The 19800-nt window shown below is 40.0% G+C and overlaps 1 protein-coding gene across 1 annotated transcript; it reads left to right on the top strand.

Moving 5' to 3' along the window:
- Positions 1-17057: 17057 nt before the first annotated feature.
- LOC122069885 lies at positions 17058-18117 on the top strand. Its single transcript, XM_042633970.1, has 2 exons — positions 17058-17549; positions 17659-18117. Exons 1-2 carry the CDS (start codon positions 17058-17060, stop codon positions 18115-18117), a joined length of 951 nt encoding a protein of 316 aa, XP_042489904.1.
- The last annotated feature ends 1683 nt before the right edge of the window (positions 18118-19800 follow it).

Raw genomic sequence — 19800 nt, 5'->3', positions numbered from 1 at the left:
GGATTTCTTACATTGTTGATCCCTTTCTCAAATTGGTGATTCCTTTGTAGTACATTCCACTTGTTTTATGCTTAATATGCCTTAGATTTCAGGAATCAACCATTATGCTTGGAATCCCTATGTTTTCCCATGAAAATTCCTATTTTTGGCATTGATTTCCTTGATTTTCATTCATACTTGTATTTATAGAACTCTATAGTCTATTTGGGGCATGTTCTTGCATTTCCATCATCCCACTACTACGTCATTTCGTCTTAGTCCTATGGTTTCCGGTTGTTTTCCATTATATTCGAATTTGCACCATGTACTTGAATTTCCCCATTTTACTTGCACTCTTTACTTTTGCTGTCCTTTGCTGTTTTGACATGTTCCTATGCGTTGTCAACTACCGTGCTTCATGTCATAAGTTTCCTATCGTTCTCAGATTGTCGCCGTTCCCGTTTTGCATAAACTGGGTTTTGGGTTTCCCTTCTTTAATGCTGCTGTCTTTTCTTGCTGTACTAACCCAACTTTCTTTCCTTATTGCCAGAATGTCGTCACGCACCGGCAAAGGACCATCTTCCTCTGGCGTTCGACGCAAGACCACCGCTTCTAAGCGGAAAAGTGCGGAGACCAGCTCTTCAGCTCATCGCACAGGGAGACCTGCACCTGCCCAGTCTGACCCTTCAGACTATGATGAGGAGCACTTCACTAGTGCAGAGGCCGCAGCCAACTGGCCTAACTTCCTGAAGGGGTCCGTGTTGATGGAAAAGACCGTGGTAGTCGAGGACTTCCACAAGGCCAGGCTTCGGAGGGAGGTACAGGTGGTGAACGCGAGGTTCGATTATTACGATCACCGCCTCAAAGTCAACTCCAGGCCTCCGGCGAACGTGGTGATCATCGACGACGATGACGACGACCAGTGAGGGCTTGGCTCGCCCATACTAGCTGTTTACCCGTTTTCTCCTTTTTGTAGACATTGTATATTTATTTCTTCTCATTCCTTGTAATTGCAATGTAACTTGATTTTCATCTATGGAATGAAATATCTTTGGATAATGGATTTTTTGTGATGATTTCCTATGTGGAGTGCTTATGTGATTTTGTTGTGATGTGATTTTTCTATCTGTGCCCTTGGTTATATTATTATCTGTTGTTTATCAGGTTTTGTGTAAAATTTTTGGAAATCCCACTTTACGCCGTTATGCTGTCGAAATTTCATCGAAATAGTACTTTATAGGTTGTAGTTCCAATCTAATTACCTTTTTATCTACACTCACGCATGCCATGAATGCAACTTAATATATAACCTCATTTTATACTTTCTTTCTTTGACTTTTAACCTTTAAACTTTTATCTTACCCAACCCCATTTTCCTATTATAGAATCTACGGGATTCTAATGGTATGCTGTGAGTGGAGTAGAGCATCACGCTCTGATACCACCGTTTGTCACACCCCGTTAACATAGAACCGGGCCAGTGACCGAGTTAACACCGGTTAACCCAAACCTGCCAGGATCATCAGATACTGTATTCCACCACAGCATACACACACTAACATCAATTCATCAGATCAGCGGAAGACTAAGTTTTACCTGTAAATAATTCCCATATACTTGATACCCAAATGATAATACCATAATTATATACATTTGGGCCCGAAGGCATTGATATATACACAAAAAGAATAAAGTTCAAATATCAAGTATATACAGGAAATCATCAAAATCATCAGAGTACACAGCTCGGCTCGGTAGTGGAGCTCAACACGGCCTCAAAACTGCTGTCCCGCAGCACAGCTCTCACACGCGCAGTCTACGCCGTGCTCAAACTCCTCAGGGGCCACCAGTCCTCTCCAGGAAACTCGACTGTGGGACCCACCCCATGCTCCTCAGATGAATGACCTACAAAATCATCTAAAAAAGGGGTGCACACGTGGAATGAGCTCACTAGCTCAGTAAGTAGAGAGGTGGATCACACACAACAGTCCACACATCACAACACATCATATGCACTACATGCCATGCAATTCATTTTAAATCACATACACCTAATCAACATTACTAAGTCTTTGGTTTTAGTGCTACTACAACCACAGTGCGCGTATACTCCGGGTACGAGCCGCGAACTCCCTCCCACGATACACCCGCGATACACCCATAGGGCTGTTGGAGAAGGCCCACCGTGAGTACTCGGAAAATAAAGACAATGCCGTCCACCAGCTTTCAACAGAAATGTAAATAAATTAAATGACAGTGCTGACTCCAGCAATTTAAAAGCAGTACGATTGGCCCTCTTGAAATACCACCGGGGTTGCCGACTGTCCTACATGACTCATCGGGCGTAATGCCTAACCGCCACAGTGTCCGACAACCGCGACCCCTGCTTCCCCCCAAATGGCAACCCAACACCTTAACCCCTGTTGGGAAGGGTCGTAGCACGGGATGGTGAGAATCCTAATACCGCATGCTCCTATATGTAGTACGACTGCATAGTGCCTCCGTGTCCCATACCACGGGCCACCAATGCATTCGTTTCCAAGCCGACCACGGCATCTAGTCTATCAATGCATTATGCAACATGATGTCCACATTCAACATATAACATCTCATTCAATTTGCATTTGAAAAGTAAACATAGCATATATGCACATCAATGTGAGGAATGACTAATCTATATAGTATAATCATGATGACATGTCTAAATTAGATATAGTTATATGAATGCCAAACGTCCTCTCTCCACTTACTTGTAGCGTACAAGGATTCCCGCACGGTACGGGTGAGATAAGGAGCGAATCGGGTAGGATTTGGTGAACCTAACATAATTGAGAGGGGTTAGTACTTCACCATTTTAGAATCAAAATTAATGAAATCCGACGTCAAAATCGTGTTTAGAACGTCGAAAGAAGGTCACACGTCCGATTTGGGCTCGATCGGACCTAAGAATCACATTCTGGCCACTCAGGTGGGTCGGACAGGTGGGTTGTCTACCCACCGGTCCTACCCGTCGGTTTGGACCGGCGGGTATGGACCCGCCGGTAGGACCCGCCGGTCCTACCCACCGGTTTGGCCAGGGACCCCCTGCCCTCTCAGGTGGGTGCTCTCAGGCGGGTGCTCTCAGGCGGGTAGGGACCCGCCGGTGGTGCCCGCCGGTTTTGGCGGAAAAACCCCAGTTTCTTCTCAACTTCCTCCATTCCTTGGGGACCCAAATAGGGCTTTTCTCACCCCATTCTTCACACCTTTAAAGTCCTATAGGGTGGTTCTAGCTTAGATCTAAGTTAGATTCAAGTGAGAGGAACCATCATACCTTCTTTGCTCAAGAATGACTTCAAACCCTTCAATAACACTTCCAACTCACAATGCTCCTTCTACCGTGTCAATATCTCTTCAAATCCTTCAAGATCAACACATAAATCATCTATTAAACCTTAGATTCTTCATTTCAAAGGGTGTTTACAAGATCTTAAGAACCCATACTCGAATCAAGGGTTTAAAGCTTGGGTATGGCGAATGTTTATAAAACCCAACTTTTCTTACCTCCAACTGTAGATCTCGAGTTGAAGATTACTCTCCCGGCACCGGAATGGCAAGATCTAGCTTCGGCGCCACTGAAATCCTTCCTTTCTTCTTCTTCCTTCCTTCTTCCCTTTCTTTTCTCTCTCCTCTTTACTTTTCTCACCAAACGTACGAGGGTAATAAATGGAAAGAAAAGAAATCATAAAGCTTTATATACTATTCCTACTTAAGTGAATAGTGATGGATGGGTCACTCAGGTGGGTGGGTGTACCCACCTGACATACCCACCCGAGAGTCAAAACTTGGGATTTTGGCCGGGCTCGGACCTCGGCTCAGACCCTACCCCAAGTATACGATGTAGCATACGTATATACCTTAAAATACGAATATAATACCTGTCCTATCCATATATAGCCTTATGGTAGGTGCACGTACACGGTTTGGGCACTCCCGTCTCTTCTGGCACTGGCTCAGACTTGTCGGGCCAGCCGGTGTTTAAGGTCACCCGTGCCATCATAGCCCATAAGGAACCCGCTCTAACATCCTCTGGCTCGGTTCCTGCATGGTTAAACCGGTTCAACCCCAAAATCAGACCGGGTTTAAGAAGCGGGATATTACAACTTCGTCACAGGCCTATCCCGTACGTAGAAGGGTATAGATGCCATTTGGGGAGTTGTGGATCGCTTGACTCAGGCAGCTCACTTTATCCCAACCAAGATCACATTTTCTATGGATAAGTTGGCCAAGTTGTATGTCGATAACATCATTAGGTTGCATGGTGTACTAGTTAGTATCATCTCTAATCGAGATCCCAGGTTCACTTCCAAGTTCTGGACCTATGTGCAGAAGGCCATGGGCACACAGTTGGCTTTTAGCACTGCCTTTCACCCTCAGTCTGATGGAAATTCGGAGAGGACTATTCAGATATTGGAGGACCTACTCTGAGCATGTGCCTTGGATATGAGTTATAGTTGGGATGAGCACATTTCCCTTATTGAGTTCTCCTACAAAAACAGTTATCAGGCCACCATCGGAATGTCCCCATTCGAGGCACAGTATGGTAGGAAGTGCCGAACTCCACTCTATTGGGATGAAGTTGGTGAGCGACATATTTTGGGTCCAGACTTGATACAGGCTACCAATGAGAAGATGAATGTGATCAGAGAAAGCATCAAGGTAGCTCAGTCCAGGCAGAAAAGCTACGCAAATGTTAGGAGGAAACATTTGGAGTTTGGTATTGGAGACAAGGTCTTCTTACGGATCTCCCTAGTTAAAGGGGTGATGTGGTTCGACAAGAAGGGAAAGCTTAGTCCAAGGTTTATATGACCATATGATGTATTGGAGAGGATCAGACTAGTAGCTTATCGGATAGCCTTACCACAGAGTTGGAAGGTACACATGATGTCTTCCATATATCTATGTTGAGGAAGTACATTTCTGACTCGACTCACGTCTTGACTTACATACCTCGTGAGTTGGATGAGGACTTTGCCTATGTGGAGTATCCGATGAAGATTGTTGATTGGAAGGACCATGTTCTTTGCAACCGCACCATTTCCTTCATCAAGGTGAAATAGATAAACCACCCCAAACAAGAAGCATCCTGGGAGCGTGAAGATGAAATGATGAAGCAGTATCCTGGATTGTTTAATTTGCCAGGTACGTTCAATTTTGATGACAAAATTCTTGTAAGGTGGGGGGGATGTTACACCTTTGCCCTAATCCGATCTAATTTGGACTATTGTGACAAGCCTCGGATTGGAGATCGGAAGTACAACTAGGTTTTGGCTTGTCGTTGCACATTGCCGAAGGGGTAGAGATGACCCCACATGTTCAAGTATTGCATGCCTATCTAACTGGAGGGGATTCATACCTTCTGATCCCAGACTGTAAATGACCCAACTCCCCACACTTGATTTCCAGCACGCATCATAACTACTGCAAAGCCTTGGGCATGTCCGAGGGTAACCACCTATGCGAGACCAACCATGGGACAAAAAGCTGTCAAGATAGCCTTGACCACCAGAAACAAGCCATCAGAAGCAGCCTAAGCATGAATCCGGTGCCAATTTTCGGTGGGTCCATAGGCTGCTGTCGAGGTTCCAATGCTCGTAGGTCCTACCACTCCCATCGTAAATGGTTCTGGATGATCCCAAATCATCCTCCACACCTTCCTCTTGATGTGAACACCTTATGGACCTAATGTGCATGTCCTCATGCCCCGAAACTCATTTTAACCCGAATGGTTCAAAAGGGGTCCAAACCAAACGAACCTTAAGGCCCAACTTAAGTTATAAGTTGGGAAATGAAGATTCATTTCCTCATTTCCCTTATGCCCAACGTAGGAGAGGAGAGAAAGAGGAGAGGAAGGAAGAAGAAGAGGGTTGGAGGCCTACCTTGGTGCCGGCTGCTACCTTGTTGCCGAAGATAAGTACAACCTCCCATGCCACTCTCTCTCTTAATTTTGACCTAGACAAAGCGAAGTATGGATAGAATCTTGGTGTACACACCATGTTAAGGTTGTAGGGTGGGTGTTCTACCCTCCCAGTGTTGTTTCTAAGCTCGAACCAAGCCTGGTGAGCTCCGGCAACATGTAATACCAAAAGACCAACTAGGGTTTTGACCGTTCGATCGATGTATCTCCCAAATGGCTCAGTGGAATTGGGATTTTCTTGGCATAGAATAATGCTAGGAATATCCCCTACAAACTCCAAGGAATAAATCCTGGCAATCGGGCCCGAGCTAGAAAACCCCAAATTATTGGACTGCCCTGTATCTCCACTGGAAACAGTCCACCAGATCCACTGGGTCTATTTTCGGTGGCATATTTTTGGGGGACATGGAGCCTTATGTGCTCTCTGTCACCTCCACTGGAAATAGGGCTGATATTTTTGGTTGAAATGCCCTGTTTCTAGTGGTTGTTTCCGGTGACATTACTGTCAATGGGAGACAGTGTTTGTACACTTTGGGGGTGACCTGTGTGGGTCCCTCCTGATGTTTTCGATGCATATTGATGTATGATTCCATTTGTGTCTAGGACAGTGATGTGCACATCCCCCGAAGTCAGAATTGATTTGATTGATCGGTGGCCTTACTTGAACCCTAAACCAAACAAAGATCAACAAGGTGAGGGATGGACTGTGTTTATTTTTTAAAATGTTTATTAATTATTTAATTGCTCACATGCTTGGAATTATATGTTTAATTTAAATTATCATTTTACGATCATGATATGAATTGTACGAAAATGTATGATGGGATCCGGTGTGGCCGAGGTGGTACTGTTACCGTGATCTCCATGTGTCTGGATGGGTGTGTGTGTGTGAGATAAAATCCGACATGGTCGATGTGGTACCGGTACCATGATTGCCGTATGCATGTTACATTCATACATTGATTATGTGCATTAGAGTTAGTTGTAGTCGCAGATTACACTTTGTGGCCAAGGTCTCACTTGTATTGTGTACCCTGGGACTATATTTGGAAATTGACACGCTTTGTGGCCGAGTTCTTGCTAGTGTTGCATAGTCCATACTCGACTGTTATTTGCATGCTAGATTAGGTAAACGGTCTCGGGTTACACTTTGTGGCCAAGGACTCTCTGGTATCATGTACCTGGGACTATATTTGGAGATGGATTATACTTTGTGGCCGAGGTCTCTTCGGTATCGTGTAATCCATACTGACTGTATCATTACGAAGACATGTAGTATATATGTGTTTAAGTATCACTACCTATACTACGCACCCTTGCCAACAGGGATTGAGATGTTGGATAACCCATTGTGGTATGTTTGATGAGCCTTACAAATCTCTTACAGGCAGAGAGGCTCCTTTGCAATCTTTTTGGAGGTAGAAAGACACCTTCCTCTTTTTAGGATAAGAGAATCCTTACAATCCTAAGTGCAGTCTAGAATTGTAAAAACAGAAATAAATAAGAAGTAGTGGAATGAGAGAAATACCTCAAGTGTGGTGTAAATGATAAGAATGAGAGATGAATGATGCACCTTTTGTAAAGTTCTCTCTTATGACTTTGACTTACACAGGAGAGAGTGGAAGACTTGATTGAGACTTGAGCCTTTTGTTGGGATTAGAGTAATCGAACAACTCAAGTTGGATAGAATAATCTTAATGACTCTTGAATGCTTACAATAATGCTCTTAATGCTCTTTCTTAATTCATATTTAATTAAGAGTGATTTGGGTATTTATAGGAGAGCTTAGTGAAGCATTTTAGGCCGGAAATTAGGCTCTAACAGTCGTATTCTGGGACCACTGGTAGTCGATCGACCGAAAAGAGCCATTGAGGTCAAAAACTAGCTATCGGAGCTTTTCCAAGGAGGCACCAATCGACTGGGACTTTCTACCGGTCGATCGGCTATGGTCTTGGACAGTTCTGGTCAACCGAAGCTTCTAGCCGTTAATGTTTTGACCATAAATTTTCGATCCTTCTATAGGGAAGATTTCCCTTTTGAAGTCTATCACCATGGATAATCATGGTTTTGAGCAGAATGTAAGGAAGGTTGATGCTCACAGTTTTGCAAACACAGTAGGTGAGATAAGCATGAAATGGGGAGACTTCATCTCTATGACCACTCTTTGGTAGGATGTTGTAGGAGATAATAAGATTTACAATCTTCTCTATATCGGTGAGTTCCTTAGCCTTAATCTTGTGAATATTAGCATATTCCTTCATGATGCTAGAGTACACACAGTTAACATCCATGAATTGTTCTATATAGGTCTTGGGTTGGTAGTATTTGAGTTCTACTGCCATAGAGATGTCTAGGATTTCTCCTAATATCAGAATGTCTATATTTATAGGAACTCCCTTAACATAGGAATGGACTAGAAGGTTGTCACCTTCACCAGAGAAAGTAAGGTTGCAAAAGAACATTTTGACAAGGTGGGGATAACAGTTGAACTCTAGTTTGAGAATGTTTTCCCATCCCAAAGCATCAAATAGGTCTTTGATTTCATACCTGGACAAAGAGTCAGAATTGATGGTTCTACCTTGCTCTATGTGTCGAGAGATGTAGAGATCCCATGATTCTTGAGCAATGGAGGAGGAGAACCAGATATCTTTGTCAGAGGCCTTCTTTTTTCCCTTCTGAGCTACCGTCTTCTTGGCTCTGTGGGGGCGGTGAGAGTCCATGATGATGAAGGGCATACATCTCTTCTGAGCAAGAGAAGAGATGCAAGGGTTTTTGAGAGGGAAGGGAAAGGATCTTGAGAGATCTAGGTTAGAAATGGGTTCTAAACTAGGGTTTTGGGAGAGGAATAGTCGAAATAGGATTTTAGGCTAAAAAGGGTTTTTTAAATGAGACAGTGGTTCAAAAAATCGATTTTAAAGGAGTTCAGAATCGATTTTTTGGCAGCACCGGTCGATCGGTAGATTATGGAGGTCGACCGGTAATCCTTTCGGTCAAAGGCGATCGACCGAAAGATTTGAGGCCATCGGTCGGAATACTCCAAAATTTCCTGAAAACCTAGAAAATTGTGAATTTTGAAAGGGTTTTTCAAGTCTGGGCTTTTGGAATAAATATCCATGAAAGAATGTTTATTCATTCAACCAAATGGGTTGCAAATGCCAAGCTCCTTCCTTAGGAAGCTAAAACGCTCTTCACCTAGTGGTTTAGTGAATATATCTATGAGTTATTTCTTGGTTTTAATGTATTATAGAGAAACATCGCCATTTTGAATGGTGTCTCGTAGAAAGTGGTGTCGAATATAAATATGCTTTGCCCTTGAGTGTAAAGTGGGATTTTTACTCAAGTTTATGGCACTGGTGTCATCGCACATGATTGGGCAAGATTCGAAACTCACTCCAAGACATTGGAGAGTTTGCTTCATCCAAAGGATTTGGGCATAACATCTACCAGCTGCAACATATTCGGCTTCGGTGGTAGATAGAGCAACGGAGTTTTGTTTCATGCTAAACCAAGATACAAGGCAAGATCCAAGAAAGTGACAGGTACCACTGGTACTTTTTCTGTCGATATAGCAGTCTGCAAAGTCAGCATCTGAAAAGTTGACCAAGTCAAGGGGTTGGTTTTTGGGGTACTATAACCCAACATCACATGTGCTTTTCAAATATTTAAAAATTCTTTTTATAGCTGTGAGGTGAGATTTCTTAGGATCAGCTTGAAACCGAGCACACGCACATACACTGTACATGATGTCAGGTCTACTTGCCATTAAATATAGAACGCTCCTAATCATGCCTCTATATCTAGTTACATCCTCAGAAGTGCCATCCTCATCCTTGGTTAGTTTCAAGGATGAGTTCATCGGAGTGTCTGAAGATTTTTTACTGTTAATGTCAAATTTCTTTAGCAGCTCCTTGGTGTACATGCTTTGGTTTATGAAAATTCTATTATCAATTTGTTTTATTTGAAGTCCAAGGAAGAAATTTAACTCTTTCATCATACTCATTTCAAATTCATTGCTCATCTTGCTACTGAAATCAATACACATTTTCTCGTTGGTTGAGCCAATGATGATATCATCTACATAGATTTAAACAATGAGTATGTCATTCTTCAAGTTCTTCACGAACAGGGTTATGTCAATCCACCCCCTTGAGAAGCCACTTTCTATCAAGAAAGTACTTAATCTCTCCGTTAGACATGGTTTGAAAACTTAGGGTCTTCAAAACCAGGGGGTTGAGCTACATATACCTCTTCTTAAATGTATCCATTCAAGAAAGAACTTTTGACACCTTTTGATATAGTTTTAAGTCCTTATGGCATGCAAAAGCTAGTAGCATTCTAATGGACTCTAACTTTGCTACTAGTGCATAGGTTTCATCATAGTCTATTCCCTCTTTCTGTTTATATAGACATAGATATTGTTTTTCCTAGACACTTTTAGTATTGAATTATCATTTGCATCTTTAATGCAACAATGGGAGACATTAAATTCTACTTTGTATCCAATACTGACTTACACTTAGGAGATTATAATTCAGATTTTTCACAAAGTAAACATTTGAGATTGAAATACCTCCAAGTCTTATTTTTCCAATACCAGCAATTTTTCCTTCACTGTTATATCCAAAGGAGACCTATCCTCCATCGTAGTCCCATAATCTTGAGAATATGTTCTTGTTGGATGTCATATATTTGGAGCATCCACTATCGATGATCCATTCAGCTTCCACCTTATTCATCAAGCAAACCTATAACAGAAATTTAATCATACATTGGTCCCCATAATCTCATGGATCCATTATTGTTACTGTCAAACTTTCCTATTGGAACCCAAATGGTATTGTACTTTTTAGGTCTTTGGTTCTGCCTTTGGGATGACTTTGGGTTTCTTTGGGTCCTTTGATGTTCATAAGGTCCATTTGATCTTTGAGGAGTATAGTATCTTTGAAATCTATAGGGTATTTCCCTTGTGGTCTATAAGTCTCCCGAGGGTAGTTCTCATACCCTTGGTATTGTCTTTGGGGCCTCTCAATAGAGTATTCTCTTTGAGGTTAGATTTTTCTATACCTTGGCATAGGCCTAGAGTCATATTGAGACCTATATTGCCTTCTTAGGGGCGTGTAATAGTAGGCATGCCTAAGTCTTGGTCTCTCAGTTTGAGAATTGGGTTTCTTCTTTTTCTTGGAGTGACATTGGTTTATGGAATGTCCTATCTTTTTGCAAAAACTACATTTAATGTAAGAGGTGGATGGTTGGTTTCTTTAGTCACCCCTTCTTAGATTCTCACTTCTAGATGGATTTTGTCCATTGTAACCCAGTCCTTCTCTTTCATTTGGACCTTTCCTTTAAGAACCAAGAAGATTGTCAAGGCTCCTTTGCCCTTGGGTGAAGGTGCAGAGGGTGGAGTTTAACTTGAAGTTTTCTTCCTCCAGTTCACTCACCTTTGAGGTTAGTGCATCCACTCTTTTATTTAGTGTGTCAGCCTCTTTTTCAAGTTCATTCTTATCAGACTCTAATTTGATACTTTCTTTATACAAGGCCTCGAAGGCTTCTTGAAGCTCCTCATTAGAGTCCCTTATTAAGGATTCAGGTTGAGTTTGACATACCTTTTGCTCTTCATCTCCAATGGCCATCAAGGCGAGGTTGGTGACTTCTTCTCCAAATTCACTTTTCTCCTCTTCATCACTTGAGTCCCATGTGGCTGCATAAGCCTTCTTCTTTGGTTTATGTGGGCATTCGATTCTAAAGTGTCCAGGCTTTCTGCACTCAAAACAGACTATATCTTTAGAAGAGATTTCCTTGGGTTTAATTTTAGATTTACCTTTTTCCCCATAGGATTTGTCTCCGTAGGATTTGTTCTTGTATTCAAATCTTCCTTTCTTTTTGAGGAACTTGTTGAACTTCCTTGTGATGAGTGAAATTTCTTTTTCCATGTCAAATTCTTCATCTTCTTCATCATCGCTTACTTCTTCGATAGTTTGAGTTGACTTTAAAGCTATGGTTCTCTTTTTGTTCTCAGGATTTGGTTTGTCGGCGTTCAACTCTACTTCATAGTTTGTAAAGATCCAAGCAAGTAGTCCAAAGAGATTTTCATCAAGTCTTTGGCTTCTTCTATTGCTGTTTTCTTGGGTCTCCAAGCTGCAGGCAAGGCTCTTAAGATTTTATTGACTTTTTCAGCGTTAGTATAAGTTTTGCCTAAACTTTTGAGACTGTTCACAATATCAGTAAATCTTGTAAACATTGAAGTTATTGGCTCATTTTCTTTCATAAAGAAGGCTTCGTAATCAGAAATGAGTTGGTCTACCTTTCTTTCCTTTACCTCTACTATACCTTCATGTGTGACAAGAAGCATATCCCAAATCTTTTTAGCTGTGTCACATGCTATGACTTGGTTGAACTCTTGTTCGTTGAGGGCACACTGAAGGAACGTGATTGCACGAAAGTTGTACTAGATGAGAGTGATGTCTTCAGCTGTCCATTCCCCTTCATCTTTCGGTATTGTCTTTCCATCAACTATTTTGGTGATGGTGTATGGTCCATTCTCTATGGCTCTCCATACAAGAATGTTGTGACCACACACAAAGTTTTTGAATCTGCACTTCTAGAATGAAAAGTTCTCTCCATTAAAGTAAGGGGGTCTCAAGGCTTTCATGCCTTCTGGTGGTCCTTGGAGTGTGGCCATGGTCTTTGACTCACTTTTAAGACAATATAGTATTAACTAAATTGAGCTCTCGCTCTGATACCAATTGAAATAACCTAGAGGGGGGTGAATAGGTTATACTAGTAGAAATTAACTCTTTTTGATGTATAAGTCCCAAGTGTGATTGCAAGTTAAAAACGATGTGGAATAAATAAAATAGACACAATCACACAACACAAGATTTATAGTGGTTTGACTCAATCCGAGTCTAGTCCACTCCCTACAAGAATCCTCTCGTAAAGTATTCCACTAGTTCTCCCTTTCAGTACAGTAGGTAGGGAAGAAAACCTTTACAATCTTTTTCACAAATAAGAGTATCCTTACAAATCTCTTTTACAGACAAAGAAACACCTTTACAATCTCTTTTGGAGGTAGAGAGACACCTTCCTCTTTTTAAGATAAGAGAATCCTTACAATCTTAAGTACAGTCTATAATTGTAAAAACATAAATAAATAAGTAGTGGAATAAGAGAAATACCTCAAGTGTGGTGCAAATCATAAGAATGAGAGATGAATGATGCACCTTTTGTAAAGTTTTCTCTTATGGCTTTGACTTGCACAGGAGAGAGTGGAGGACTTGATTGAGACTTGAGCCTTTTGTTGGGATTAGAGTAATCGAACAACTCAAGTTGGATAGAATAATCTTAATGACTCTTGAATGCTTACAATAATTCTCTCAATGCTCTTTCTTAATTCATATTTAATTAAGAGTGATTTGGGTATTTATAGGTGAGCTTAGTGAAGCATTTTAGGTAGGAAATCAGGCTCTAACGGTCATATTATGGGACCACCGGTCGGCCACCATCGGTAGCCGATGGACCAAAAAGAGCCGTTGAGGTAAAAAACTAGCCGTTGGAGCTTTTCCAGGGAGGCACAGGTCGACCGAGACTTTCTACCGGTTGATTGGCTATGGTGTTAGACAGTTCCAGTCGACCGGCGCTTCCAGCCGGTCGTGACAGACTATTTTGATAGAATGCTGTCATACTAACTAGTCATTAGTGTTTTGACCATAACCTTTCGGTCTGACCTCGGATTGACCTAAGATTAGTTGCGTTGGAATTGCGACTCAATTTCCTACAACTTCTATGAAGGTTTCGTCTCCTTATACCGACTATAAGATTGTCTAAAATGCCCTTGAGGCAGGTTAATCTGTTTTCATAGAGTTTTACTAGAGCATATTGCACTCTACCACCTAAGGTCATTCTAGTATGATGCATGAGGTGCGTGTGTATGCAATGTGTGTACAAATTACAAAATATATTCTCTATCCTATGGTCTTCATCTTGGGTCTTGATATCTTCATCATTATGTGTCTTGATGTCTTTATCTTCGGTCTTGAATGTCTTTATTATCTTGGGTCTTGAATGCCTTTAAGCTTCAAGGTCATGTCTGCATAAGTTCAAACCTTGATGTCTTGATTCGACCTTCTAAGTGTTTCTTCAAATTAATTACACTTTCTTCAAGCTAATCACATTTTATCAAACCAAGTTAAAGACGTATGTTTGTTTGTTAACACCAAACCATAGTAAGGAGTGTGGATATGTTTCCCAACAAATATAGCTATGTACCATTTACATAAAGAAGCAAAGAATCATGCTCATATAGACATAATTGAAGATAAAAGCATTCCATAAATTAAATAATCACCCACTCACCTTTTTTAGTAAAAATAAATTTATCGATCAAAATCACTTCACCACTTAGCCTCACCGCGAGTCTTGATTTCTGACCTAGACAATTAGGTAAATTTAGATTGTTAATTAGTCATAGGAAAAGTCCATCTAAATCTTAAAAGATCCTTATATAATTTATGGATTATGGGTTTATTAAGTACCACCGGTCAATGGTCCCCCTTTGGTGCCTAGTTATTTAATTATGCGAATTATTGGAGAATAATATGAATAATTATGTTCGAATCTGACTAAAATAAATCAAAAAAATTACGGATATTTCAAATGTTATGAAAAATCATGAATAATCCATGTGAACTGAATTATAAACATATAATTTGGACAATTTAAAAAACACTTTTACTATTAAAAGAATCCCTTTTGTGATTGGAAATAGGGTTTCCAAATCCAAATCAAATTCTTCGGTTCTTCTTCCCATCTTCCATCTACTAAGTCAAGGACTTGGGTGAAAGTTTCAGAGATTAAGAGGCGGAGTCTCAAAAGCCATTGAGACGGAGAGACCATCTGCTCCTACATCTCTCTCTCTCTCTCTCTCTCTCTCTCTCTCTCTCTCTCTCTCTCTCTCTCTCTCTCTCTCTCTCTCTCTCTCTCTCTCTCTCTCTCTCTCTCTCTCTCAATCTCCTTTGATTTTCATTTTAATTGTGGGGTGAGACTATGAGAGTGGGAGGTTTTTTAGATTATTGTTATTGGGTTCTCGCTTGTTCCTTGCTAAGCAAAACTGATGTTGTTATTATGTTCTAGTTTTGATTATGTTGAGCTTTAAATTTTCCATGGAGTGGGTGAGTTTGTTGAAAAATACTTGTGACTTATTGTGGGCCAATTTGAAATTTAGTGCATGTAAATTTGCTATTTGCTCCCTTAGGTTACTACAACAAGAACTTTCCTTTACTTTCTTACTACTTCTAATGTGGATGATTGCATCGCTGGAAATTTGTTATTTTGAAGTGCTAGTTTTATTGAATAAGACTCAAGTTACTCAATCAGTCAACCCCCAGACAGTTTTATTGATTTAGTTGAATTATGGTGATGTAATTATTGTTATGCTTTTGTGGATGTTTTGTTTTGTTTAAAGTATTTTTCCTTGTTTTGCATAGATCATGGAATGAGTTGAGCCGTGGACTAAATGAGAACATTGATCAGGTTTTGATTACAGTGCATAATTGAACTACTTTAATTTGAACCACATCTTTTTAGTCTTCTATATCTTAAGTATATATGCTAATTGGTTGATATTACACATACAATCATTTATAAAAGAAAAATTACTTGCACCACCCCTAATTTGAAACCTTATATGAGATATCACCCTAAATTTTCAAAAATATCTAGTAAGTCCCCTATTTTGTGAATGAAATTACACTTAAATCCATTCCGTTAGATAAAGAACATTAAGTGATGACTACACGTTAAGTGATCATTTTAAGTTCTCAGAAGCTACCTTCTTGAGTCCTGGAATTTCAAATCATTGTCCAAGTCTCTTGAATATATTGGAGGAGAGAAATTTTGGCCCTAAACCTTTGAGGTTCTTTGAGACTGGGATTGAGCATAAGGATTTTAATGAAATTGTAAAGAGGGGCTGGAATTTGCCTGTGAAAAATCATTTGAATCCTATGCTTATGTTTGTAGCAAAGTTGCGAAATGTCAAGGGGGAATTAAAAGGATGGAATAAATAGCAGTTTGGGGATGCTTTCAAGGCTATTAAGGAGGCGGAGGTTTTATTACATGGTATCCAAGTTCAATTATCTACTAATCATGGAGATGACAACTTGGTAAATCAAGAAAAAGATGCAAAAAATAAATTATGGGAGGCTTTGAAGGTGGAGAAAGCTTTTTCAAAGATAGTCCAGAGTAAAGTGCATGCAATTGGGTGATAGGAATAATAAATATTTCCACAAGACAATGAAAGGAAGATAACATATAAACAATATTTTAGAGGTTGAGAGGAGAGATGGGATAGTAGTGGATGATCCTTGTCTGATAAAGAAGGAGCTTGTGGAATTTTATCATTATCTTTTTGGTGCTGATCAAGTGGATGTGGGTTTTTTTGTCCTAATGATCTTCCTCTTCGGGGTACTCTCACATCTGAACAATAGGAGATGTTTGAAAATAAATGAAGAGATAATGAAAGTTGTCTTTGCAATGAAAAATTCTAAGGCCACTCATCCGGATGGCTTTGGTGCTAGTTTTTCTAAGCATTCTTGGGATATAGTAGGGAGGATTTAACATTGGCTGTCAAGTGGTTCTTAAAAAAATTCAATGATGCCCTCTTCCAGCAATGCCACTTTTATCAGCCTCATCCCTAAGACAGGTGTGATTGCCTCCTTTGCATGTTTTAGGCCTATTATCCCATTTATAGGATTATTACAAAAATAATCTCCAACAGACTACAAGGTATGATTGGGGAACTTGTTAGTGAAAACCATTCAGCCTTCATTAAAAGAAGATCAATTGCAAATAATATTCTCATTTGTCATGATATTGACAGAGGCATTGAACAAAAAAGAGCTCACCCTACAATAGTATTGAAAATTGATCTACACAGCTTATGACTCACTGAGTAGGAAATTCCTTTTGGAGATTATGAGAAGAATGGGATATCCCAATGTCCATGAGTTCGATTAAGGCTTGTGTCATTTCCCCTACTTTTTTTGTGATGATTAATGAGAGTCCAACATGATATTTCATGGAAGGAAGGAAAATTAGACATGGGGATCCTCTTTCACCTTATCGATTTACCATGGCAATGGAGGGATTCACTGGAGTTATAAAGAAGTTTGAAGTGGATGGGAATATCACTCTTCTTCCTAGATGCAAAGTTGTTCAGTTGTCCCATCTTATTTTTGCAGATGATCTAATGATCTTTGTAAAGGCTGTCAGTGACTCAGTTATAGCTAGTTTGGGGGCTCTAGATGAGTTTGCTTTCTTCTCTGGGTTGCATATCAATAGGCCTAAATCCTCTATTATTTTAGGGGGCCTTACTCAAACTAGTAGTATGCAGCTCTTGGAATTAACAGGTTTTAAGGAAACCAAGTTACCAATAAGGTACCTTGGGGTCCCCCTTGTTGCAGGAAAGCTTACTCTTGGAGATTGCAACCCTATTCTGGACCTGATCTGGAAGAAGCTTGAAAGATGGAAATCTAGCTTTCTCTCTTATGCTAGAAGTTACAATAGATCTCATAAGTTCTCCAAGGATGCTATATATATTGGTCAGGAATATTTTCCCTTCCAGGTAATCTTATATCTAAGGTGGAATCCATATATTTCAAAATTTATGGTCTGGTCCATCTTTGGAGAAGAAGATACATTTTATCTCTTGGGATGCTATATGCAAACAAAAGGAGGAAGGGGGATTAGGGTTAAAGCGTGTCAAGGAGATGAATGTTGCTGGTATTATGAAACAAATATGGTGTATTGCTTCTCATAAAAAGAGCATATGGGTGAAGTGGATTTATAAGAGGTATATGGAGAAGGATATTTGGTCTGTGAAGGCTACTAGTGATGCTTCTTGGGTATGGAGGAAGATTCTGAAGTATAGGGATAAAATGGAATATTTTATCATGCATATTGTTGGCAATGGAATATCCACTAATCTATGGTTGGATAATTGGCATCCAAAGGGTATTCTCATTAAAATATTTGGAGACAGGATAAGGTATGATGCTGGATTATCTCATCTTGCTACAATTGATGAAATCTTAAAAGATGGAGCATGGCTTTGTACTCTGGATACAACATTACAACTCATGGAAACTTGGGGAGGTCTTCAATCTATCCCTAAACCTCACTATGCTGAATAGGGCATAGTGGTGTGGAAAGGAGATGCAATGGGAGTCTTTACAACCAAATTAGCATGGGAGATTGCTAGAAGGAAAGAGAGGAAGATAATTTTGGAAGAAATCGGTTTGGTTTGAAGGCAACATTCCAAGGCATTCCTTCACAACGTGGAGTTGTTTAGTTGATGCTCTTCCAATAAAGGATCAACTCATCAAGAGAAGGATTCATGTTAATCCTCAATGTGTTTTTTGTTGGGTAGGTATGGAAACCATAAATCACGTATTCTTTGAATGCCCCTTTACTTATGTTTTATGGGGAGATGTGGCTGCTCTTTGCAATCAAAGGGGGAGGAGCCCTGTAAGCATTCTTGATATTGCCACATGGATCAAACACGAATTTCATGATGTGGATCCTTTGAAAGCAATTGGGAAGTTAGCTTTCTGTGCCACAGTGCAACACTTATGACAAGAGAGAAACTTCAGTATTTTTAAATCTAAAAATAGGAGCAAGCCTCAAATTATTAAAGCAATTGTCTCAGATGTCAAAGTTAAGTGCTTTAGGGTGAACTTTATTGCTAAATGTAATCTTAGAAATCAATTCCTCATGTCTACGTGGGGCATTCATGTTAGTTGGAAGGTTGTGATCTCCAAAGCATGCTTTTGGTTTATGCCTCCAAGTAATATGGTAGCATTACATTGTGATGGATCCCTCTCATGAGTTCGAGCTTCTTATGGAGGATTAGTCCGGGATTGGAAAGGGACCCCTTTATTGTCTTATACTGGCCTTGGGGAGAAGACTAACATTTTATGGTTGACCTCTTGGCTATCCTTAGAGGAATTTTTACTTGCATAGAAAACAACATGATGGAGATTTCTATTCGGTCAAAATCCAAATTGGTTGTAGATATGTTAAAGGGAGAAATTGAGGGTCATGGGAGACTAGAGCTATTAAAAGCATGATTCTTCACACGTCTAGTACTCTGTCCAGAAAAGAATTCAAGTATGTATGGAGGGAGGTTAATAAGCCTGCGAATTACTTGGCATCTATGGCTATATCTCAGGTTGAGAATATTATTTAGCCCCATGATTTCCCTGAAGAGCTGAATAATTTAGTGATGGAGGATTTAGCTTTTAAGATTTTCTACAGATTGTAATATATCTTATTTTATCCTTGCCTTCTTCTCTGTAATGTAGGGCCTGTCCTGCTTTGTTTTCTAAGGGCTTCTTCTCCATTCTTTAGGTCAGTACAAAAATGGAGATAAAGGCTACCTTTTCTTGTACATTCTTTTTTCCTTTTCAATGCATACAAATTACTTATCAATAATAAAAAAAAAAGCGATGACGTGGTGTGGTTGGTATTTCATAAATGGCAAGTTTACCCTTGAGGAAGGGAAACTTATCCCTTCTATGTAAAAACACCCAAATCAACTGATCTTCCCCAATTTGATCGAAAGTTTAGGGTTTTATATTCCACAAGCTACAACCATGGAAAGGAGAAATATTACGATTAATCTCTGCATCCAACTCCCATTACAGTCATAAGTATCTCCAAAGATGCTCTTTATGAATGAGCCACATTTGCAAGAAAAGACTCAAAATACGAGCTAAAAATCAGAGTTTGCCTTTTTTCCTTCGTAAAAAAAAGAAAAAAAAAAAGAAATTTGTTTCAATTTCCAACCATTTCACTTTCCTCTTCCATCATTAGTG

This window comes from Macadamia integrifolia, unplaced genomic scaffold (assembly GCF_013358625.1).
Source record: "Macadamia integrifolia cultivar HAES 741 unplaced genomic scaffold, SCU_Mint_v3 scaffold750, whole genome shotgun sequence".
In the NCBI taxonomy this organism is placed as follows: domain Eukaryota; kingdom Viridiplantae; phylum Streptophyta; class Magnoliopsida; order Proteales; family Proteaceae; genus Macadamia; species Macadamia integrifolia.
This window is presented reverse-complemented; position numbering and strand designations above follow the sequence as displayed.